This window comes from Abramis brama (assembly GCF_963993115.1).
Source record: "Abramis brama genome assembly, chromosome: 11".
Lineage (NCBI taxonomy): Eukaryota > Metazoa > Chordata > Actinopteri > Cypriniformes > Leuciscidae > Abramis > Abramis brama.
In genome coordinates, this window is record NC_139973.1 from 3,756,204 (window position 1) to 3,780,337 (window position 24,134).

At 45.2% G+C, this 24,134-nt stretch overlaps 2 protein-coding genes across 2 annotated transcripts; both read left to right on the top strand.

Annotated features, from left to right (window-relative positions):
* Nucleotides 1–3,309: 3,309 nt before the first annotated feature.
* LOC311092286 (adenosine receptor A3-like) lies at nucleotides 3,310–6,442 on the top strand. Its single transcript, XM_084128872.1, has 2 exons — nucleotides 3,310–3,687; nucleotides 4,976–6,442. Exons 1-2 carry the CDS (start codon nucleotides 3,356–3,358, stop codon nucleotides 5,655–5,657), a joined length of 1,014 nt encoding a protein of 337 aa, XP_083984998.1. The 5' UTR covers nucleotides 3,310–3,355; the 3' UTR covers nucleotides 5,658–6,442.
* Nucleotides 6,443–20,175: 13,733 nt separating this feature from the next.
* Nucleotides 20,176–23,429, top strand: LOC311092881 (adenosine receptor A3-like). Its single transcript, XM_084129892.1, has 2 exons — nucleotides 20,176–20,535; nucleotides 21,988–23,429. The coding sequence occupies exons 1-2, from the start codon at nucleotides 20,204–20,206 to the stop codon at nucleotides 22,667–22,669; spliced, it is 1,014 nt and encodes a 337-aa protein (XP_083986018.1). The 5' UTR covers nucleotides 20,176–20,203; the 3' UTR covers nucleotides 22,670–23,429.
* The last annotated feature ends 705 nt before the right edge of the window (nucleotides 23,430–24,134 follow it).

Here is a 24,134-nt window from a genome sequence, read left to right on the forward strand (position 1 = left end):
GGGACTGTAGTATCGCCTTGCGGATCCTAGCGGGTTTGCCACCCCACAGAAATTTAGATATCGCACTGTCCAGCTTGTCGAAAAAAGATTTAGAAATGAGTACCGGGATGTGCTGGAACAGATAAAGGAATTTGGGGAGGACAACCATCTTAACCAAATTTGCCCGGCCTATGAGGGAGAGTGGTAGGACTGACCAGCGGTCAAAGTCACTTACAGTTTTTGCAACCAGGGGTAAGAAATTTTTACAGAACAAGTCTGACACGGCTGTTGTAATATGAACCCCCAAGTAGCTAAATCTGTCGTCAGCCCACTTAAATGACGATAACGAGCGTGGGAGCTGCTTAGCCAGAGAGTTTAGTGCTAGGAGCTCACTTTTCTGGTAGTTGAGCTCATAGCCGGAGTATGCACCGAACCGTTCCAGAATGTTTAAAATCACAGGAAGTGAGGCGACAGGGTTAGAGATGTACAGGAGCAGGTCGTCTGCATACAGTGAAACTATATGAGTTATGCCAAATCGTGTGATGCCCTCGAAGCCTAGGTTCTATCGCTATGGCGAACAGGAGTGGGGACAGAGGGGATGAGTATAGAGTGCATGTCACATGAGAGTGCATGTCATTAGTTTGAACCGAGGCCATCGGGGATGAGTATAGCAGTCTGACCCATAGAATAAAATTGTCGCCCAGGCCAAACCTGTCCATTGCCTCGTACAGGTACCCCCATTCGACCCGGTCAAAGGCCTTTTTGGCGTCGAGGGACACAACGATTTCTGGAGTATCCTTGCTTGACGAGTGAATGATGTCGACTAGGCGTCTAGTGTTATGGAAAGACTGTCGGCCAGGAATGAACCCTGTCTGATCTAGCGAGATAATCGAGGGCATTAATCGTTGAAGACGGAGTGCGAGGACCTTTGAGAGAATTTTGAGGTCCACATTGAGAAGCGAGATTGGTCTGTAGCTGCCGCAGAGCAGGGGATCTTTCCCCTTCTTAGGAATTAAGGAAATGGTGGCTTTCGATAGGGTATCTGGAAGACGACGCTGACGAAAAGCCTTGTTGTACATATCTCTTAGAACTGGTGCGAGGAGAGTGGAAAAGGTTTTATAATACTCCACAGTGAAGCCATCCTGCCCCGGGGATTTACCGCTCTGTAGGGAGTTAATGGCTTCCTGAACCTCAGCAGTGGTTATCAGGCCACCCAATTTGTTGGGACAGCTCAAATGTTAATCAGACAGCATCATTCTCCAGTGCCCGTCAACAAAGCTTAATAACAAAAATGCTAACATCAACCACAAAATCAGACATTAACATTGACAGTGAAAAAAGTAATAGGCTGCAAAAGGATGTAATGCGTGCACACCCACCCGCCCCACACATCCCACACACACACACACGCGCGCGCGCGCACCCACGTACACACACACCCTTATAATCACATAAGAATAGCTGAAGTGCATAGCAACACTATGCGTTGGTCCACAGCAATAACGCCCAGGCCAAACAAAGAGTCAAATCAAGTGTACCAGTTGAACACTAGTCATGATACCGACCGGGGCAAATAGAGCCATTGAAGTACGGAACATAATGCACCAACAGCAGCTCAACAAACAGTGAAGCAAGGGGGTTAGCGTGCCTTAGTCGGCCAGGAACTAATAGTAGACTGCAGCCGAGGGTCCTCAATTTACAGTAGCCCTTGGAAAGGGAGAGAGGCTGGCAACAACCAGCCATTCGTACAGTTTTAACTCAACCGCCACGGCGCTAGGCATGTTCTCCGTCCTCCGTGGGTCCTGAACTGCGTCGACGCTGGGAAGCGATTAAGTCCTAAGTCCTGAGTGGCCTTTGGGGAAGGGAGATGGCGTCACGGTCCGTCTTCGGGCCTGATGAACAGCCTGGCAGGGAAAAGGAGAGTCGGTCTAAGGCCCAGGTCGTATAATTGCTTCATCACAGCCCGGTATTCAGAGCGTTGTTCGGCCACTTCAGGAGAGTAGTCCTCGAATATGTGGATCTGAGCACCCCTGTAGTTTAGTTTGCCCCGTAGCCGTCTACCTTCACGCACTACCAACTCCCGCTCTTGAAACTTAAGGAAGGGAATGACAACGGGCCGGGCTTTGCCGCCCGGTCCCGGTTTTGGAACTAGTGAGCGGTGGGCTCGGTCGAGTTCAGGGGCAGAGTTCAGTATTTGGTCGCCAAGAACCTCCACTAAGACTCGAGAGAAAAAAGCTGTAGGTTGAGCACCTTCAATGTTCTCTGGGAGGCCCACTATCCTTATGTTGTTTCTTCTAGAGCGGCCTTCTAGGTCAACGAGCTTGGCCCGTAGTCTAGCGTTAGCTTCGGATACCGCGGCCAGCTCGGCTTCCATGGCCTTCATGTCTTCGCTCGTGGAGTCTGCAAATGTCTCCAGCGACAAGAGACGCTATTGGTGGTCCAGTAAGGTGTTCTGGAATTTGTCAACCCGCTCCTCAAGTTTGGAGAACGCTGTGTTAAATTCCACCTGGAACTTAGTCATAAGGGAGGCCTCGTGTTTAGTTAGCATATCTGCTAGCGCGGGTAACACAGTGCTCGGTGGGTCGTTCTCTCCTTTCTGGTCCCCTTTCTTCGATCTGCCGGCCATCCTCTTAACGCGGCGAGGCACTGTCAAATATACTTAAATGTTGGGGATCGGTTGCAGCACTTTAGTTGGACTGTAAGGCAGGTTATAAACGTAAAGGTTGGGAGCGTGGCAGAAACGCGACTCACTCTGCCATTTCCTACACCGGAAGTCCCATACTGTGAAATATTTATCACAACCTGTTTTTTATTATAATGTAACTTCAAATTGTAATTTATTCCTGTGATCAAAGCTGAATTTTCAACATCATTACTCCAGTCTTCAGTGTCACATGATCCTTCAGAAATCATTCTATTGTGATGATTTGCTGCTCAAGAAACATTTCTGATTATTATCAATGTTGAAAACAGTTGTGCTGCTTCATATTTTTGTGGAAACCGTGATACATTTTTATTCAGGAATATTTAATGAATAGAAAGTTCAAAAGAACAGCATTAATTTGAAATAGAAATCTTTTGTAATATCATAAATTTCTTTACCATCACTTTTGCCGAATAAAAGTATTAATTTCCTTAAAAAAAATAAACAACACATTGTATACTTACAATGCTGCAAGTATACAATGTGTTGTTTTTTTACAAGCCACTTCGAAGTACTGATCCAGCAAAAAATCCTGAGTATGTGTGCGTGTGTGTGTGTGTGTGTGCATATTTGGTTCTGCATGGCTGTAGAGAGAATGAAGACAACTTCCTATTTTAACCACAACCATTTCAAGTAAGTTCCTGTAGAGATCTTGTGCCTTCAGTCTCCACCATGGCTGATGGTGAGAAGGTGATCTATACCTCTGTGGAGGTGCTCATCGCTGTGGGATGCTGTCTGGGGAATGTGCTGGTGATCTGGGCCGTGTGGTCGTGTCGAGCCCTGAGTCAGACCACGTTCTGCTTCATTGTGTCGCTGGCGCTGGCTGATTTTCTGGTGGGATTGGTTGCTGTGCCTTTCGCAGTGATAGTTGATGGACGGCTGAAGACTAGTTTCCACTGCTGCCTCTTCATCAGCTGTGTGGTCATTGTGTTGACCCAGGCCTCCGTTCACTCCTTGTTGGCCATCGCTGTGGACCGATACCTGCGTGTTTATAAGCCTCTCAGGTTTGAACTTTTAATAGTCATGTTGCTTCATATTGAGAGCCAAACTGATCAAGCTTACTGATTAGGAGGAAATCAAACTTGAGCATTTCTCAGAGATGGTGCACACTTATTTTTATCATACTGAATAACATGCAACATGAAAAAAAGAACTTCTTTAGGTGCAAAATGGACCGCATTTGCATGTGTGTGTTAATGTATGTTAACAATTTATTTATTCTATAATCTGCAATCAAAATAGCTCGCTCTGCCTCTAAAAAATGACGTTCTGTTTTGCCTGACATCATGTTGCCATTGACCAACACAGAAAACTACATAGAGCTGGCAAAGATATTCCTCAATAAGGAAAATTGGAGTGTGGTTCATGTGGTTCCAAACCCGTAAGACTATCGTTCATCTTCAGAACACAAATTAAGAACTTTTTGATAAAATCTGAGAGATTTCTGTCCCTCCATTGACAACTACGCAACTACCACAACTCTTCAAAAAGGTCATAAGAGATTATAAAACGAATCCATATGAATTGAGCAGTTTAGTCCAAATTTTCTGAAGAGACTCGATCACTTTATATGATGAACAGTTTTATAGGCTTTTATTTACAAATAAAAACTTTTGACTAATTTTCATTTTTGGGTGAACTATCCCTTTAAATAGGGTTCACTGAACAAATGAAGTAAAACATGAAATCATAATTCTGATTTACTTTTATAATATGATTTTTAAGTATTGAAATACTGCACTTTTCATGATGTAATTAATTGCCAAATATATCATTTTAGTCAACAAGGGTGCAAAAATATAAAACTGTTTTCAACATTGATAATAATCTGAAATGTTTCTTGAGCATCATATCTTCATCATATTAGAATGATTTCTGAAGGATCATGTGACACTGAAGACTGGATTAATGATGCTGAAAATACAGCCTTGCCATCAGAGGAATAATTAAAAAAAAAAAATTATATTAAAATAGAAAACAGTTATCATTCATTGTTTGTTCATGTTAGTTCACAGTGCATTAACTAACGTTAAAATATACAACTTATTCAAACAATGTATTAGTAAATGTTGAAATTAACATTAACCAAGATTAATAAATGCTTTAAAAGTATTGTTCATTCTTAGTTCATGTTAACTAAAGTTGTTAACATTAACTGATGAAACCTTACTGTAAAGTATTACCAAAAAATCTTACCAAACCCAAACTTTTGAAAGGCAGTGTGTATATATATGTACATACATACACAGTACTGTTGAAGATATATAAAGATAATTTCTCATTGATTTTCAGGTACAGAGGATCAGTCAAAAAGCAGCATTTGTGGGCCGCGGTCACTGTATGTTGGCTCTCTGCTTCTATACTAGGCTTCATGCCCATGTTCGGATGGCACAACGAAGACACCACAACAAGAGAAAACTCCACTATTACATGTCATTTCATCACGGTTATATCCATGTCGTACATGGTCAACTTCAACTTCCTCGCCTGCATCCTACCACCAACCATCATCATGATGGCCCTGTACTTGTTTCTCTTCAATATTATATCCAAACAGCTGAGAAAGGAGGTCGGGCGCCCCGTGGAGTCCAGGTCGTTTTACCGTAAGGAGCGGAGACTGGCCAATTCTCTGGCTTTGGTGCTGGTTCTGTTTGCCGTTTGTTGGCTCCCGCTGCACATAATGAACACGCTTGAGTATTACAAAATTGTCAAAGTGCCCACTGTCGCCTTTCACATCGGCATCCTCCTCTCTCACGCCAACTCCGCAGTTAACCCCATAGTGTACGCTTTTAAGGTCCCTAAGATTAAGAAGGCATATAAAAGCATCTTGACGAAGCTGACAAGCACGGAGCAGAAGGAAGATCAGAGCAGTCAGACTTTGGAAAATAATGCCAGCAGCAACTCAAACAGCATCGTCAGGTATACCATGAAAATAAACCCACAGGTGGTTTTAGCCACCAATCAGAACGGTTAGCATGAGTCTGTTCTCACGCACAAGAAGTAGAGAGACCAGAGCTAGAATTACACAGACAAAAGTTCAATTATACAATTGGACTGCCGCTTTTGCATAGCTTGTGCTTGCTATTTAAAAATTATTTTAAACTTTCCTATCTGGCAGCTCCAGTAAGATGTATCTTGAACTCTGTCTTGGAAACTATGTATAAGCCTTAATTAAACAATTTAATAATCAATTAAAAAGGAATTTATAATTGTATGATATTACGCTGTACCCACATTGGACCAGTGGTTTGGAAAATAGATGGATGGAAAATGGATGGAAACTGAATTTCAGGAGGTAGAACAGGTCTATTATTACAATTTACACAGTTTACACTTGTTAAAACTGCAATGACAGTCATGGGTGTAAGAGAGTACACATCACTTAAATGAAATTATGAGTCATTGGTTCTTAAGAATGCACAGACAATAGTGAGTGATTCAACCCATGTTTTATTTTCAATGTATCAACTTCTGCCATCAGGGAAGCATTATAGAGTCCCACTTTGTAAGAGCAATCGTTACAAAAAATAATTTATTCCTGTATCTATTAATAATTTAAATAGTAAGATGCAGTCATTGTTATCAATTCTTTTCAATGTTTTAATTATTATTATTTTGTTTAACCCCCCCCCCCCCCCCCCCCTTTAATGTCGTCACATGTTGTGTGTGTGTGTGTATGTTGTGTACTACTGCAGCTTTGGGCTCAAGACAAATTTCCTAAAAAAAACAAAACAATAAAGTATACTCTACTCTACTCTACTAGAATGGTAGTGTTAAATTAATATAGTGAAATAAATGTTTGATTTTAGTTATATGATGTATGTCTCACGTGCTATCATTTAAATCCATCAATCATCTGCAGCTCTGCTCTCCAGATATTGACCTCGGTCATTTAAATAAACACAGGTTACAAGAATTCAGACACAAATATTTCATTTCCACATATTGAAGGAGGAAGAGAAATTGACAGAGTCATTATGAGCATGCAAATGTTTTTGCCATAATGTGCAGCAGCACATCAGAGCATCCACATCCTTCCTTCATAACTTCATAAATGCAAATTGTCATCATTTACTCACCCCATGTCATTCCAAACCCGTATGGCTTTATTCTTCTGTGAAAGATGACGTTTAGAGGAACATCCATGCAGGGGTACTCTTTTTCATAATGGCATCTGAGCTCTGAAAGTGACACACAAAAAAAAAACATTAAGAAAAATCATAAAAACACATTTTAAGTATCTATGATATCTTGCTTGTGATCTTGCCCTTTCATGCATAGAGGTCGCTACAATGGAGAGCTATTAAAAAGCCATTTCCTGCATATGCATGGGTTTTGGTGGCATTGTTGCACATTAACCACTATAGCAGACTCTAGTGCATCATCCAGTGCTGCTTAAGTATGTGGAATCTTTTTTCTCCAAACCAAGATTGCCAATGGTTAGTCAGAAATGCCAAGTCAGTTTGAATGTCTCACAATTGGGTTCCCTTTCGAGAATGGTCACTTCGTATTGCGTAGCTATACGCAGTGGGGAAACTTCTTTTCCATAATACCAAAGAGTAGAAGACAATACAAGTTCTTTGATAATACTGAAGCCTAAAATGTAAAACGCATTTGCAGCTGCACAGCTAGCACAGTGAGTGTCTGGCTCACTCATTGGCTTTGCTGCGGCAACTGCACATCCAATGGTGTGGCGCAAATTTGACAGAGACCTCCAAATTGGGCGTGGCTAAGTCTAAATTAGAGCCTGAATTCGCCATTATAGCAGATTTGTCTCCTTTAGCGACACTCTTCACGTCTCTGCCTCCTCTGCAAACCTTAGCCATAGATACAAGAATATAGAAGGAAGTTCTTCTCTCTGTGAGCTCTGACAAAAATGAGAATGAGGGTTTCATATCTTAGTATTAGATCCCAATACATGAAAGTTGGACTCTTCTTCAGCATGTCATTTCTCCAAATGATAAAGGTATCTTCATCTTTGGGGCCAGCAATAAGCCTAAAAGCTTCCTGCTGTAGATTGTGAAGTGACAGTAGAGTGACTTGGTGGGCATGCCTGGTGCGAGTTAGGTGTGCTGCTTTCAGAAATGAGTCAGCCTTTCCAGAAGATGCTACTTCTGCTTCAGTGAGTGCTGTCGTCCAACCAGAGCACTCTAAGAAGTCACCAAGTGTATTCCAGAGGGCCATTTCTGTGTGTAATCCACCTAGCATAACTACATGAACTCTTTCACCATGTGTGTCTGGCCATTTCCATTGCACTAACTTTGCCAGAGCGAAAAGAGGCTGGTCAAATGTAGTAACTGGGATTTGTCCAGGATTAAGAAATTCAATAGCTTGTCTAAGAACATTCATGCCATGTTTAATCATGGCTGGAGTGGCAGATTTATCATAAAACAGAGGAAGGAGTGCACATTTTGCTGGGGGGTCTTCCACCAATGGTTGCATAGAAGCATGATATGCAGACCATGCAACTGCATCATCACTGTCTAGTTCTCTCTTCTCTAGAAGTGGCAGTGCATGATTGACCCAGTTGTTTTCCTCTTCTCTTGCATAATCCAATAAACCCATAGCTGTAACTACATTACACTCTGGCACTGAAACAGAAGTATTTTTCAGAGCTACAGCGGGGACAGTGGCAAAAGTGCCAGGAAGAGCTTTATTTTTATTTTCAAAATGTGGTATCATAATGGGTGGTCTCTGTACACCACAGTCATCCTTAGTTGGAAACTGAAACATGCTGATTCCAGTACCATGAAAAGAGCCTACAGAAGTGGTTGAACTTGGGTCATAGTCAAGGTTATCAAGGGCACCAACTGTGAAGAGCCCTTTCCGGAGACAAGCTGGAACCACAACACCATCAACTTCAAAGCGTTCACATGTGGCTTTAGCAAGTCAGTCTTCAATTTGAATAACTCTGTCATATGAAATGCTAATACCCATTTGGTTTAATTGCTGGACCAGTTGCTTGCTTCTGGTTTGTACATGTACATTAAGGCCTATGTAAATAGGGAGTGGTGGTTCACGTTCAAGGCTGTGTCTGGTCATCCTATCAGTGGGTGTTGCCCTTTTCTTTGTGTTATAAATAATGCCTTGTCCCATTGTGAGGCAAGCCTGAAACTCACATTTCTCTTGATCTTTCAAGTTGGAGCCATTCATTATCATCGAGATAAGAGACTTTAGGCTTGAAGGAAGTGAGGTTTCTTGACATCTTTCTGGGAAGGAGCCAGTGAATTTGAAGCCTGTATGGTTGAATATGTCATTTCTAATAATCTTCGCAGCTTTTGCCAGGATGAGAGCGTCTTCATCAAAATCTCTCTTCCTCAGAGCTTCCCTTAGCATATTTCTCATGCCCTCCTTGAAAACAAGAACTGTATTCCTTCCATCAAATTGTTCTTGTGCATCTGGAAAGCATTGAAGCAAATTATTTTTCAATCTGGTTTTGTTGACTTGCTTCCTGACACCCAGTTCCTGAAGTCGATTTACATACAAAGAGTGGAGCTCAGATAGCATAAAGAGAAGGACTCCAGAATCAACACATTTTTCAACGTAGTCCTGAAGTTCAATGAAAGCGCGAGACTCATTCATTTTTTCATCTATGTTTTCTGGACATTGGTCGCTCTTACTAGCGAGTCCACGGTAGCGATTTCTCAGCTTTACAAGGCATAGTAAATGGTATTTTGCCTCAATTGCAATTAAATCTCCTCCAATTATCCTTATGATAAGCCTTGTGTCCTTAAGTTCAGTGATCATGGTTCGGATATTCCTGTCAGTATCAAATGTTGATACTTCATGGAGAGCACCTTGATCTATGCCACCCTCACAGAAGAAGCACTTTCGAACATCCAGTCGTTGGCGTTTCATTGGCTTTCCCCCTCCAGATTCAACAGCATTCCGCACGTTCTTCTTTGTCGCTTTCATAAGCTTTGAATTGTTAAACTTTAGGTGGCAAGATTTGTGCCAAGAAGCAGAATGTGAAGCAAAATTGGTAGCAGTTTCATCATTCCCAAAATAGAGTTTAGTTGGAAGATTGTCAATCGCCCTGAATTGCTCGACATTAGCAAGAAATGATCTATAGGCATGAGATTTATCACCACTTGTCCCAGGTGTCTGCAAGGGACATCTCAGGGGTTCAGAGGTGTCTTTCTGGCAAATAATACATAGAGCCCAGTTCAGCTCCATGTTGAAGTTTCAGAAACTAATGTTATGTAAGCATAAAATAATGAACGAATCAAGACATTCTGACCTGCAACACGTCTACAATAGGCAACCAAAATAACTGAAAGTACATCTAGCTATGTACTGTCACACACAAATAGGATTTAATGTGATGTGATGCAGCCTAACATAAAACTAATGACCAAACTATGAACTTAGTAGATAGATATGAATGACCTAGTTGAATTGAAAAATAAAAGAGAAAACGTCTCGGGTTACGACTGTAACCCTTGTTCCCCGAGAAGGGAACGAGACACTGCATCGTCGTCGTGACGACACTTTGGGAACGCCCTCAGCGTAACGCATCTGAAGCATGAATGAAATCTGTCCAATCCTGATTGGTGCTGCGTCATGACGTAGTAGATGACGGCATAACCGGAAGATACAAAGGGACGCTGGCACAAACACACATTAACTATTTGCGATGAAGCAAGCGCTCTGACCGTGATAGGTGTGGCGACGAGACGCAGTGTCTCGTTCCCTTCTCGGGGAACAAGGGTTACAGTCGTAACCCGAGACGTTCCCCTTCGAGGGAACTCGCACTGCGTCGTCGTCGTGACGACACTTTGGGAACGTAATACCCAGTATGCCACACCTTAATCACACCTGCCCTAGTATGAAGCTGAGAACCAGGCATACTTAGGACGCGAGCACTCTGGCGCCAGGCGTCACAGGAAGTTGCAGACTGTAAAAACGTATGAAGGTGTGCGGGGTCTCCTGAAGCGAGATGCCAGAAAGGAGGGCCACCGAGGAGGCCATGCTCCTGGTGGAATGAGCCCTCACGGCCATAGGTGAAGGCAAATTGCGCACCTGATAAGCCGTGGCTATAGCTTGGACAATCCAATTGCTGATTGTCTGTTTAGATGCAGGCAGCCCTTTCTTGGGTGAACCAAAGCACACCAACAACTGGTCTGACTTCCTCCATTGAGAAGACTTCTCCAAATAAACCCTAAGGGCTCTGACTGGGCAGAGCAGGTGAAGTCTCCCCTCTTCTGCCGTCACGTGAGGTGGAGGATGGAAGGCCTGAAGAACCACTGACCGTGCCACATTAGATGGCACCTTGGGCACATAGCCCGGTCTAGGATGTAAGATGGCCTTAACTCCGCCAGGGGCAAACTCCAGGCAAGTTGGCAATATCGCCAAGGCCTGGAGATCCCCACTCTCCTCAGAGAAGTGATAGCAAGGAGAAAGGCCACCTTAAGGGTCAGGTTCTTTGCCTCAGCCGACTCCAGTGGCTCGAAGGGGGCCTCAGCCAACCCCTCAAGTACCACCGCCAGGTCCCAGGTTGGGACTCTGGAGCGAGCCGCAGGCCTCATCCTCCGAGCCCCACGGAGGAAACGTACAACCAGATGGTGCCTCCCCAAGGGCCCATCACCTACAGGCGAGTGGAAAGCTGCAATGGCAGCCACATACACCTTAAGTGTGGATGGGGTAAGACCGGTGGAGAAATGATCTTGGAGGAACTCCAGCACTGAAGCCACTGGGCAGTTAACTGGGTCCACCTCACGCTCTCTACACCAAGTGGAAAACACATTCAACTTCAGGCTGTACAGTCTCCTGGTAGAAGGAGCCCTGGAGCTGAGTAGGGTCTCGACAACATCTGCTGACAGGCCAGCCTCTAGGTACCGAGCCCCCTCAGGGGCCAGACCCAGAGGTTCCACAGCTCTGGCCGGGGGTGAAATATTGTGCCCCCTGCCTGCGACAGCAGATCCCTCCTCAGAGGGACCTGCCACGGAAGGCCGTCCAGCAGTGCTATAATGTCCGAGAACCATACTCGGGTCGGCCAGCGGGGTGCTACTAAAAGTAGACTGATCCCCTCCCGGCGGACCCGCTCCAGGACTCCCGGGAGCAGAGTGATCGGGGGAAATGCGTACAGACGCAGCCTCGGCCACGTCTGCATCATGGCGTCCAGCCCCAGTGGAGCTGGATGCCTGAGAGAGAACCACAGTGGACAGTGGGACGTCTCTTGAGACGCGAAAAGATCCACTTCCACTGGGCCGAATCTCACGCACATGGCTTCCACCACCTCTGGGTGGAGTCGCCACTCCCCGGGCCTCAGCCCCTGCCTCGACAGGACGTCTGCTCCCTGATTTTGGTCCCCGGGGACGTACATCGCTCTGAGAGACGACAGTTTCCCCTGGGACCACAGAAGGATCTGGTGTGCCAGTCTGCATAGAGGGCGCGACCTCAGACCCCCCTGATGATTCAGATACGCGACTACAGAAGTGTTGTCCGAGCGTATCAGGACATGGTGGCCGCGGAGGTCCGGGAAAAAGCTCCTCAGAGCTTTGTAGACCGCCAGCATTTCCAGGCAGTTGATGTGCCAGTAAGAATGCCGGGTCTCCCACAGACCTCTCGCAAAGCGGCCGTCCATGACCGCGCCCCAACCAGTGAGGGAGGCATCTGTTGAAATGGTTTTCCGGCAACATGATGCTCCCAGCACCGGTCCCTGGGACAGGAACCAAGGTTTCTTCCATATGACGAGAGAACGAAGGCATTTGCGCGTTACCCTGATCATACGGAATGGATTTCCCCTCGGGGAAAACCCCTTGGCTCTCAACCACCACTGTAGGGGTCTCATGTGTAGCAGGCCAAAAGGTATGATGTTGGACGCTGCTGCCATGAGCCCCAGCAGTCTCTGAAACTGCTTCACAGTGAGGTTGTGGCCTAGCTTTGCTCTGGAGACCATCACCCGTATGGATTCCACGCGTGCGGGAGACATTTGTGCCCGCATCATCGTGGAGTCCCATACAACTCCCAGGAACGTAGTCCTCTGGGAGGGCGTCAACACACTCTTTTTTGTGTTGAGTCTCAACCCCAGGCACCTGATATGGGCCAGAATGACATCTCGATGTCGAACCGCCATCTCGCGCGACCTGGCTAATATTAGCCAGTCGTCGATGTAATTGAGTACACGGATGCCCTGGAGTCTCAGCGGAGCCAGCGCTGCATCCATGCACTTGGTGAAGGTGCGAGGGGAGAGAGCTAGGCCAAAGGGAAGAACCCGATATTGGTACGCTTCGCCCCTGAAAGCGAACCTCAGGAACTTCCTGTGACATGGAAGGATGGATATATGGAAGTATGCGTCCTTCAGATCTATCGTGACGAACCAGTCCTCGAACTGGATCTGACTCACGATGGCTGGAATTGTGAGCATCTTGAACCTGAATCTCCTCAGAGAACGATTCAAGTGCCTGAGATCTATTATTGGACGCAACCCCCCATCCTTCTTGGGAACTATGAAGTACCGGCTGTAGAACCCGGACTCCCTGTCTGGCAGAGGAACACGTTCTATGGCCTCCTTGACCAACAGGGATTAAACTTCCTGTTCCATAACCCGAACCTGCTCTGGGCCGACCACAGTCCAGACCACCCCGTTGAACTTCGGGGGAGGGGAGCTGAACTGCAGTCTGTAACCCAGCTCTACAGTACGCAGGGCCCACGCAGATATATTCGGAAGGCATGGCCGCGGGTGTCAACCGAGCCTCGTTCCCGACCCCCTGAAGCGGCTGACCGGCAGGGAGCAGTCGAGAATGATTTTCGGTGGGCGAACGCGTTCGCTGCCCAGCCACAGGTCTTTCTAGAGGTGGCTGGAGCGGCGTGCGTACGCGGGAAATCAGTGTGGCCCGAAGCGTGCTGGACGGCGGGAACACAGCACTGATTTCCCGAGAGCTCCGGGAAGGAGGCGACCTCAATCGCTCCACCCCGGGGGGGACAGCTCTCAGCGGTCCGGCCGCAACTAGGACCGCTTAGAGGAAGCCTTCTTTGCCTGAAGGACGGTCCTCAGATCGACCTTAGGCTCCGAAGGCTTACCTCGAGAGCGCCGCCTCCTTTGCCAGGCTCCCTCGGGAGGGGCGCGGGTGGCGACACTCTCTTTTTGCACCTGTCGGTGCGAGGAGCTGGTAGACGGCCGAGGCTGCCCTTTAAAGGCAACCTTCCTCGAGGAGCCGGAGCGACGGGGAAGATATTGCTGGAAGGCCGCCGACTGCTTTCTCACCTCCTGAAACCTCCCGACGACGGTATCAACTGCGCCGCCGAAAAGGCCAGAAGGCGAGATCGGGGAATCTAAGAGAAAATGTTTTTCCCTCTCTTTCATCCCCGACAAATTCAACCACAAATGTCTCTCCACACACACCAAACCAGCCATGGAGCGGCCAATGGCGCGGGCCGTCTCCTTGGTGATGCGGAGAGACAAATCGGTGGCCTTCCTGAGCTCCAAAATGGTGTGCAGACAACCACCAGCCCGCCCGGCCGCCATTTAAGCCCTGCCCACTAGCGCTGATGTATCGCGGCACGGCTTAGTGGGCAGTACCGGGGCCTTAAGGGACGATGCGGCCTCGGGAGACAGGTAGCTCGCGAGAGCTTCCTCCACCCGAGGCATTGTCCCATAACCACACTCAGCCGCCCCCAATACATTAGCAAAGTCAAGTACTGGGGGGTTGGAGAGCCTGGCTGAGTATGGTTTGTCCCATGACAGGGAAAAATGGAAGACCCCGGCGTGGAGGTTGAGATTTGCGCTTGAAAAACCTCTCATCCAGCTTACTAGGCGGCTGGATTTGAGGTTCCTCTTGTGGCCAATCGATGTTAAGCTTGGCCACAGCGCGTGTCAAAACCTCCACAAGCTCCTCTTGAGCGGGTGCGTGAGGTGGCATTTGCGTGTTTTCGAGCCCCACATCACCCGCCTCGATGTCTAAATTATCTGACTCCTCAGAGTCAGACAATCGTAACACCGGGTCCTCCGCCTCGCGGGCTTCCACACGGGGCGGGAGAACGTCTGAATCATCAGACGAGGACTGGGAAGATGCCGTAGCAGTCCCATGTCCCGCTGATAAATCCATTTGTGAGCCCCACGATCTGCGGCGCCGCGCTGCCTCGGCAGTGGCGGGCCCAGAACCGCGGGGCTCGCGAGCCTGGCCGTGCTGATCAAACACAGCGAGCCGTGAGCACAATACCCTCAGCGGCAGCTTCTCACACTCGCTACAAGCGGCTTCCTCGAGAGCTGCCCTAGCGTGCTGCACGCAGAGACAATGCACACACAGCTGGTGTGTGTCCGCGCCCGAAAGATAATGCGGACACGGATGCACACACCTTCTGAACTGCTCGCTTGCCATGCTTATAAATATGCTTGTGAACTGAATGTAAGGACAAACAACACCAAATAAGACTGACAGAAACACAGAGCGCTTTAGCTGAAGAGCAAAAAGCTAATGTGTGTTTGTGCCAGCGTCCCTTTGTATCTTCCGGTTATGCCGTCATCTACTACGTCATGACGCAGCACCAATCAGGATTGGACAGATTTCATTCATGCTTCAGATGCGTTACGCTGAGGGCGTTCCCAAAGTGTCGTCACGACGACGACGCAGTGCGAGTTCATTTAAGCATTTTTGCTGCCTTTTTTAATAATTCCGCCTATATTATACAGGGCTTTTTGAGGTTTTTTGAGGTATAAGGTGTCTTGGCACTCTGTTTTACACTTATAATTTGGAAGATCTACTGGCCTGAGCACAAATTAACAAAAGGAAGCTTATTCAGTGGTCTTAAAAGGCCATTATCCTGAAAGTTTTACTTGAGAGGAAAAAACAAAACAAAAAACGTTTTCATGAATATTGTTTTTTAAGTGATTTGACACTAAATTGCAATATTTCAGCTGGTCTCCTAGGCTGAAATCATTTAGGAGGTCCTAAAGAATCTTCATGTAAAATTTGGTGCTTTTATCTCGGTACAGGTATTATTTAATATGTGCACTACCCAACTGGACTATAAGTCATCGTGGAAGTTGCATTAGAGGACTAATCACCCCTGTTTTTCCTCTCCACATCCGATGGCTGCTACATGCCAGATTTGTGCGGGTCCCATTGACCCGCCCGACCTTCACCAGTTCTGTGTCACCTGCCTGGGCCTCGCCCACGCCGAGGCGGCACTCACGGACGACACGTACACCCACTGCGCCAAGCTGCCAGTGCGCGCCCTCAGAGCCAGAAGAGAAGTGGCTTGGGCAACAGCGGGGATGAGGCCCACTGCCGCCAGCGAGCCGCTGGTGGCCCCCCCCCCCCCACCCGAAGACGAGTTTGACGCTGTCAACTTCGCTTCCGCTTGATCTTTCTGGGCACAGTTATCGACTCTACAACTATGAGAGCATGGCTTACACAAGAGTGCGCGCTCTCTATACAGCAGCTGGCAGCCTCATTCAAGGCAGGCGAGCGCACACCCCTAATAAAGTTTCAGAAACTTCTCGGTCTCATGGCAGCCGCATCGTCAGTACTCCGTATGGGATTACTGCGAATGCGCCCACTGCAGCACTGACTCAAACGCAGTGTGCCAACCACATTCAGGCAGTCAGGCAGCCTGCGCATCATGGTGAATCACGGTTGTTTACGGACCCTGATTCCCTGGTGGGCTCAGGACTGGTGCATGGGGGTGACTTCCAGGAGGAAAGTGGTTTTCACAGATGCTTCCAACCTAGGTTGGGGAGCACTGCACGAGGGCAAGCCTGCCTCTGGCCTCTGGTCGAGCACAGAGCAGAGCTTACAAATCAACTGCCTGGAAATGAAAGCAGTTTGTTTGGCCCTCAAAGCATTTTTGTCAAACCTCAAAGGACACCACGTCTTAGTACGCACAGACAACACGTCAGTGGTGGCATACATAAATCGCCAGGGCGGTATCAGGTCGGGCAACCTGTACACCATGGCGAGAGACCTCCTCTTCTGGGCGTAAACAAATCTGAGCTCTCTAAGGGCAGCACATATCCCTGGCATCCGGAATCTGGGTGTGGAGATGCTTTCACGGGGCAACACTTCCCTAGGCTAGTGGTCCCTGAACCCTCAGACAGTCCGTCTGTTATGGAGTGTGTTCGGCAAGGCCGAAGTCGACCTTTTCGCCTCAAAAACCAACACCCACTGCGCAGTGTTCTTCTTGAAGTGTTCTTCTCTTCCCATCTCTGGGCCAGCCGCCCCCTTTATGCGTTTCCCCCCGTTTCAATGATCCCTCAGGTCATCAAACGGGTCAGGGAGAGCGGATGCCCAGTCCTCCTAGTGGCCCCCCTCTGGAAATCCAGGCCGTGGTTTCCAGAGCTGGTCTAGATGACGGACAAAGTCCCCTGGCCTGTCCCGCTGAGGCAAGATCTCCTCACGCAGACGAACGTGATGATAGTGCATCCGCAACCCAACTTATGGGCCCTCCATGTATGGCCCCTCAACGGGTACCCAGGGACCTCCCTGAGAAGGTCCTGAACACAATTACTGAGGCTAGGGCCCCATCTACCAGGTGCCTCTATGCTCTGAAATGGTCAGTGTTCTCCAGCTGGTGCTCAGACAAACACTTTGAACCCAGGTCATGCAAGGTATCAGTGGTACTCTCCTTCCTACAAGGAGAGCATCCTTGTTGGATGCGGGCCGTTCCCCGTCCACGCTCAAAGTGTATGTTGCAGCCATTGCAGCTCATCATGCTCCGGTGGCTGGCCAATCGCCAGGAAGAAACAACTTGGTGGTACGGTTTCTAAAAGGTGCCAGGAGGATGAATCCCTCCAGACCTTCATCTGTGCCGTCATGGGACCTCTCCACGGTCCTTGGGGCCCTGAAGAGACCACCATTTGAACCGCTCCAGTTGGTTGATCTTAAACCTCTCTCGCTAAAGACTGCTCTCCTGCTGGCACTGGCATCTATCAAGCGAGTGGGGGACCTGCAGGCGCTCTCTGTGAGCCCCTCCTGTTTGGAGTTTGGAATCGGTGACTCTAAAGTCACCCTCAAACCCAGACATGGCTATGTACCCAAAGTGCTCTCAACGCCATTTAAAGCACAGGTTATCACATTGTTAGCTCTTCCCCCTTCCGCAGAGGATGGGGAGGCTAATTTGCTCTGCCCTGTCAGAGCGCTGAGAATCTATCTGGAGCGTTCTGCGTCTTTTAGACAATCAGAACAGCTCTTTGTCTGCTTCGGTGGCTGATCCAGGGGATCTCCAGTCACGAAGCAAAGACTGTCCAGATGGATAGTGGATGCCATATCTCTGGCGTACACCTCAGTGGGTCAGGTTTGCCCTATAGGTACTAGAGCCCATTCGACTAGAGGCATGGCCTCATCTTGGGCTTGGTCCTCTGGGTTTCCTATTCAGGACATTTGTGCGGTAGCCGGCTGGTCCTCGCCTTCCACATTTATGAGGTTCTATAACATGGAGGTGCCTTCCCTGCAGGCGAAGGTCCTTTCGGTATGATTAAGACCCGACGGTGTCCGGTCTTATCTACGTGTCATGTCACTGTTCATAAGCACATTATCCATTATCATTATAAAACCCGCCTTTGGCTGGTTCTGATATCCCTTATACTTAATAGACCTGACGGTGTCCGGTCTTATTGGTATATTATGTTGGGTATGAGCTTACTGACATTATATATATTATTAGACCCGACAGTGTCCGGTCTTTTCCAATATATATACTTTGGGTTCTGGCTTGTTTCTGTGAGCTCAGCAATCCTGAGCTGCAGTAGGCAACCAGTTACTTATACTGCGGCGTTTTACATCGCGTCCCCACTGCGTATAGCTACGCAAGATGAAGTGACCATTCTCGAAAGGGAACGTACTCGGTTACTATCGTAACCTCGGTTCCCTGAGAGTAAGGGAACGAGTATTGCGTAGCCGACCGCACTGTAACATGGCAAGTTGTCGCTTCAGTTGATTTAAACCTGCTATAATGGCGACTTCGGGCTCTAATATAGACTTAGCCACGCCCAATTTGGTGGTCTCTGATGTGTGTCGGCGCGCTGCTAGCTCATTGGCGCACACTTCAGAGGCACTACACCAATGGATGTGCAGTTGCCGCAGCACAGCCAATGAGTGAGCCAGACACTCACTGTGCTAGATGTGTAGTTGCAAATGCGTTTTACATTTTAGGCTTCAGTATTATCGAGGAGAAGGAGTTTCCCCACTGCGTATAGCTACGCAATACTCGTTCCCTTACTCTCAGGGAACCGAGGTTACGATAGTAACCGAGTACGTTTTAGTCACATGGTCGGGAAAGGATAAAAGAAGATTTAAACTGTTGCTCTGGCTCTTTGGTGCTCTGGCTCTCTTATTCTCTGGGTCCCTTTCTTGGGGCTCTCTCCTCCTCCTCCTCCTCCTCCTCTTTCTCTCTCTCTCTCTCTCTCTCTCTCTCTCAGGTAACATTTTACATGCTGGGTAAGATTAATGGTATAAGTTATCATCATCTCATACATCTATTTTGTAACTATTTTAAGTGTAACCATAACCATATTTTGTCATTAAACCTTTTCAATTACAACTAATGTGCTAAATAGTTTTGATTTGGTATTGACTTTGAAGTGCTACCTATTGCAATACAAGATTGTCACTCTCTATAGCAACACTCTCTCACATATTAAGCTATTGTAACTACGCTTATTTCCGTCGTTGGTATAAGTGGCAGTGGGTGGAATAGACAAGAAATGTACAGTTTTCTACCATCTTGCTGACAACTTTTCTTTAGTCATTGGGCAGTCTTGCAGACTGAACCGCTGCAGTGCAGGAATTCCACCCTTACAATAGATACAACATACTTCCAGAAACTGATATTTTATATACGTACAGCACTGTCCAAAATATATATAGTTTTTGAAAGAAGTCTCTTATGCTCACGCAGGCTACATTCATACATTTGATGCATTCAAAAATAGAGTAAAAAACAGTAATGTGAAATATTTTATCACAACTTAAAAGACCTGTTTTCTATTGTAATATATTGTTTTCTATTGCTACTTCAAAATGTAATTTATTCCTGTGATCAAAGCTGAATTTTCAGCATCATTGTTCCAGTCTTCAGTGTCACATGATCCTTCAGAAATCACTCTAATATGATGATTTGCTGCTCAAGAAACATTTCTGATTATTATCAATGCTGAAATCAGTTGTGCTGCTTCATATTTTTGTAAAAACCGCGATACAGGATTCTTAGAAAGTTCAAAAGAACAGCATTTATTTGAAATAGAAATCTTTTAACATCATAAATGTCTTTACCATCACTTTCGAGCAATTTAATGCATCCTTGCTGCATAAAAGTATTAATTTCCTTAAAAAAAATAAACACACTGTTGTGGCTTGCAGCATACAAGCCACTTCAAAGTACTGATCAAGCAAACAATCTTGAGTGTGTGTGTGTGTGTGTGTGTGTGTGTGTGTGTGTGTGTGTGTGTGTGTGTGTGTGTGTGTGTGTATGTATATTTGGTTATTCATGGCTGTTTGAGAGAGTGAAGACAACTTCCTATTTTAACCACGATCATTTCAAGTAAGTTCCTGTAGAGATCTTGTGTCTTCAGTCTCCACCATGGCTGATGGTGAGAAGGTGATCTATACCTCTGTGGAGGTGCTCATCGCTGTGGGATGCTGTCTGGGGAACGTGCTGGTGATCTGGGCCGTGTGGTCGTGTCGATCCCTGAGTCAGACCACGTTCTGCTTCATTGTGTCGCTGGCACTGGCTGATTTTCTGGTGGGATTGGTTGCTGTGCCTTTCGCAGTGATAGTTGATGGACGGCTGAAGACTAGCTTCCACTGCTGCCTCTTCATCAGCTGTGTGGTCATTGTGTTGACCCAGGCCTCCGTTCACTCCTTGTTGGCCATCGCTGTGGACCGATACCTGCGTGTTTATAAGCCTCTCAGGTTTGAACTTTTAATAGTCATGTTGCTTCATATTGAGAGCGAAACTGATCAAGCTTACTGATTAGGAGGAAATCAAACTTGAGCATTTCTCAGAGATGATGCACACTTATTTTTATCATACTGAATAACATGCAACATGAAAAAAAGAACTTCTTTAGGTGCGAAATGGATCGCATTTGCATGTGTGTGTTAATGTATGTTAAGAATTTATTTATTCTGTAATCTGCTCAGCTTTTAAAAAACGACGTTCTGTTTTGCCTGACATCATTATGTTGCCATTGACCAACTCAGAAAACTACATAGAGCTGGCAAAGATATTCCTCAATAAGGAAAATTGGAGCACTTGTGGTTGCGTTTTAGACATTTTGCTCCCAAATGGTTCCAGAATGTGACATTACAGGGTTAGTTCACCCAAAAATTACAATTCTGTCATCATTTATTCACCCTCGTGTGGTTCCAAACCCGCAAGACTATCGTTCATCTTCAGAACACAAATGAAGATCTTTTTGATAAAATCTGAGAGATTTCTGTCCCTCCATTGACAGCTACGCAACTACCACAACTCTTCAAAAAGGCTCTGAAGAGACTCGATCACTTTATATGATGAACAGTTTTATAGGCTTTTATTTACAAATAAAAATTTTGACTAATTTTCCTTTTTGGGTGAACTATCCCTTTAAATAGGGTTCACTGAACAAATGAAGTAAAACATGATTCTGATTTACTTTTATAATATGATTTTTAAGTATTGAAGTAATTAATTGCCAAATATATAATTTTAGTCAACAAGGGTGTAAAAATATAAAAAGAATTAAGCAACTGTTTTCAACATTGATAATAATCAGAAATGTTTCTTGAGCATCATATCTTCAGCATATTAGAATTATTTCTGAAGGATCATGTGACACTGAAGACTGGAGTAATGATGCTGAAAATACAGCCTTGCCATCAGAGGAATATATATATATATATTTTAAATAATATTTTGATCAAATAAATGCAGCCTAGGTGAGCAGAAGAGACTTTCAAAAACAAAAATCGGTAACACTACAATAAGGTCTCATTTGTTAACATTAGTTAATGAATACATTTGTTACAGTGTTTATTAATCTTTCTTAATGGTAGTTAATAAAAATACAGTCATTCATTGTTTGTTCATGTTAGTTCACAGTGCATTAACTAACGTTAAAAAATACAACTTATTCAAACAATGTATTAGTAAATGTTGAAATTAACATTAACTAAGTTTAATAAATGCTTTAAAAGTATTGTTCATTCTTAGTTCATGTTAACTAAAGTTGTTAACTAACATTAACTGACGAAACCTTACTGTAAAGTATTACCAAAATTTTTTTACCAAACCCAAATTTTTAAAGGCACTGTGTATATATATGTACATACATACACAGTACTGTTGAAGATATATAAAGATAATTTCTCACTGATTTTCAGGTACAGAGGATCAGTCAAAAAGCAGCATTTGTGGGCCGCGGTCACTGTATGTTGGCTCTCTGCTTCTATACTAGGCTTCATGCCCATGTTCGGATGGCACAACGAAGACACCACAACAAGAGAAAACTCCACTATTACATGTCATTTCATCACGGTTATATCCATGTCGTACATGGTCAACTTCAACTTCCTCGCCTGCATCCTACCACCAACCATCATCATGATGGCCCTGTACTTGTTACTCTTCAATATTATATCCAAACAGCTGAGAAAGGAGGTCGGGCGCCCCGTGGAGTCCAGGTCGTTTTACCGTAAGGAGCGGAGACTGGCCAATTCTCTGGCTTTGGTGCTGGTTCTGTTTGCCGTTTGTTGGCTCCCGCTGCACATAATGGACATGCTTGAGTATTACAAAATTGTCAAAGTGCCCACTGTCGCCTTTCACATCTGCATCCTCCTCTCTCACGCCAACTCCGCAGTTAACCCAATAGTGTACGCTTTTAAGGTCCCTAAGATTAAGAAGGCATATAAAAGCATCTTGACGAAGCTGACAAGCACGGAGCAGAAGGAAGATCAGAGCAGTCAGACTTTGGAAAATAATGCCAGCAGCATCTCAAACAGCATCGTCAGGTATACCATGAAAATAAACCCACAGGTGGTTTTAGCCACCAATCAGAACGGTTAGCATGAGTCTGTTCTCACGCACAAGAAGTAGAGAGACCAGAGCTAGAATTACTCAGACAAAAGTTCAGTTATACAAATGGACTGCCGCTTTTGCATAGCTTGTGCTTGCTTTTTAAAAAGTATCTGAAACTTTCCTATCTGGCAGCTCCAGTAAGATGTATCTTGAACTCTGTCTTGGAAACTATATATAAGCCTTAATTAAACAATTTAATAATCAATTAAAAAGGAATTTATAATTGTATGATATTACGCTGTACCCACATTGGACCAGTGGTTTGGAAAATAGATGGATGGAAAATGGATGGAAACTGAATTTCAGGAGGTAGATAAGGTCTATTATTACAATTTACACAGTTTACACGTCTTGTTAAAACTGCAATGGGTGTAAGAGAGTACACATCACTTCAGTTAAATTATGAGTCATTGGTTCTTAAGAATGCACAGACAATAGTGAGTGATTCAACCCATGTTTTATTTACAATGTATCAACTTCTGCCATTCCGCGTTATAGAGTCCCACTTTGTAAGAGCAACCGTTACAAAATATCATTTATTCCTGTATCTATTAATAATTTAAATAGTAATATGTAGTGATTGTTATCAATTATTTTTAATGTTTTAATTATTATTATTATTATAATTTTTTTGTTTGTCCTTTTGTTGTCCCTTTAATGTTGTCACATGTTGTGTGTGTGTATGTTGTGTACTACTGCAGCTTTGGGCTCAAGACAAATTTCCTAAAAACAAAAACAATAAAGTATACTCTACTCTACTTGAATGGTAGTGTTAAATTAATATAGTGAAATAAATGTTTGATTTTAGTTATATGATGTATGTCTCACTTGCTATCGTTTAAATCCATCAAACATCTGCAGCTCTGCTCTCTAGATATTGACATTTAAATAAACACAGGTTACAAGAATTCAGACACAAATATTTCATTTCCACATATTGAAGGAGGAAGAGAAACTGACAGAGTCATTATGAGCATGCAAATGTTTTTGCCATAATGTGCAGCAGCACATCAGAGCATCCACATCCTTCCTTCATAACTTCATAAATGCAAATTCTGGCTTTATTCTTCTGTGAAAGATGACGTTTAGAGGAACATCCATGCAGAGTACTCTTTTTCATAATGGCATCTGAGCTCTGAAATTGACCAAAAAAAAAATAACATTAAGAAAAATCATAAAAACACATTTTAAGTATCTATGATATCTTGCTTGTGATCTTGCCCTTTCATGCATAGAGGTCGTTACAATGGAGAGCTATTAAAAAGCCATTTCCTGCATATGCATGGGGTTTTGGTGGCATTGTTGCACATTAACCACTACAGCAGACTCTAGTGCATCATCCAGTGCTTAAGTATGTGGAATCTTTTTTCTCCAAACCAAGATTGCCAATGGTTAGTCAGAAATGCCAAGTTACTCCGGAATATGTATCCCTTCCTTCTATCCTAGGAGACTC

Bases quoted from the DNA above. Each gene is read 5' to 3' on its own strand.
- LOC311092286 (XM_084128872.1), top strand. From the start codon at position 3,356: ATGGCTGATGGTGAGAAGGTGATCTATACCTCTGTGGAGGTGCTCATC. The intron at 3,688-4,975 runs GTTTGAACTTTT...ATTGATTTTCAG, and splicing joins CGTGTTTATAAGCCTCTCAG to GTACAGAGGATCAGTCAAAA.
- LOC311092881 (XM_084129892.1), top strand. From the start codon at position 20,204: ATGGCTGATGGTGAGAAGGTGATCTATACCTCTGTGGAGGTGCTCATC. The intron at 20,536-21,987 runs GTTTGAACTTTT...ACTGATTTTCAG, and splicing joins CGTGTTTATAAGCCTCTCAG to GTACAGAGGATCAGTCAAAA.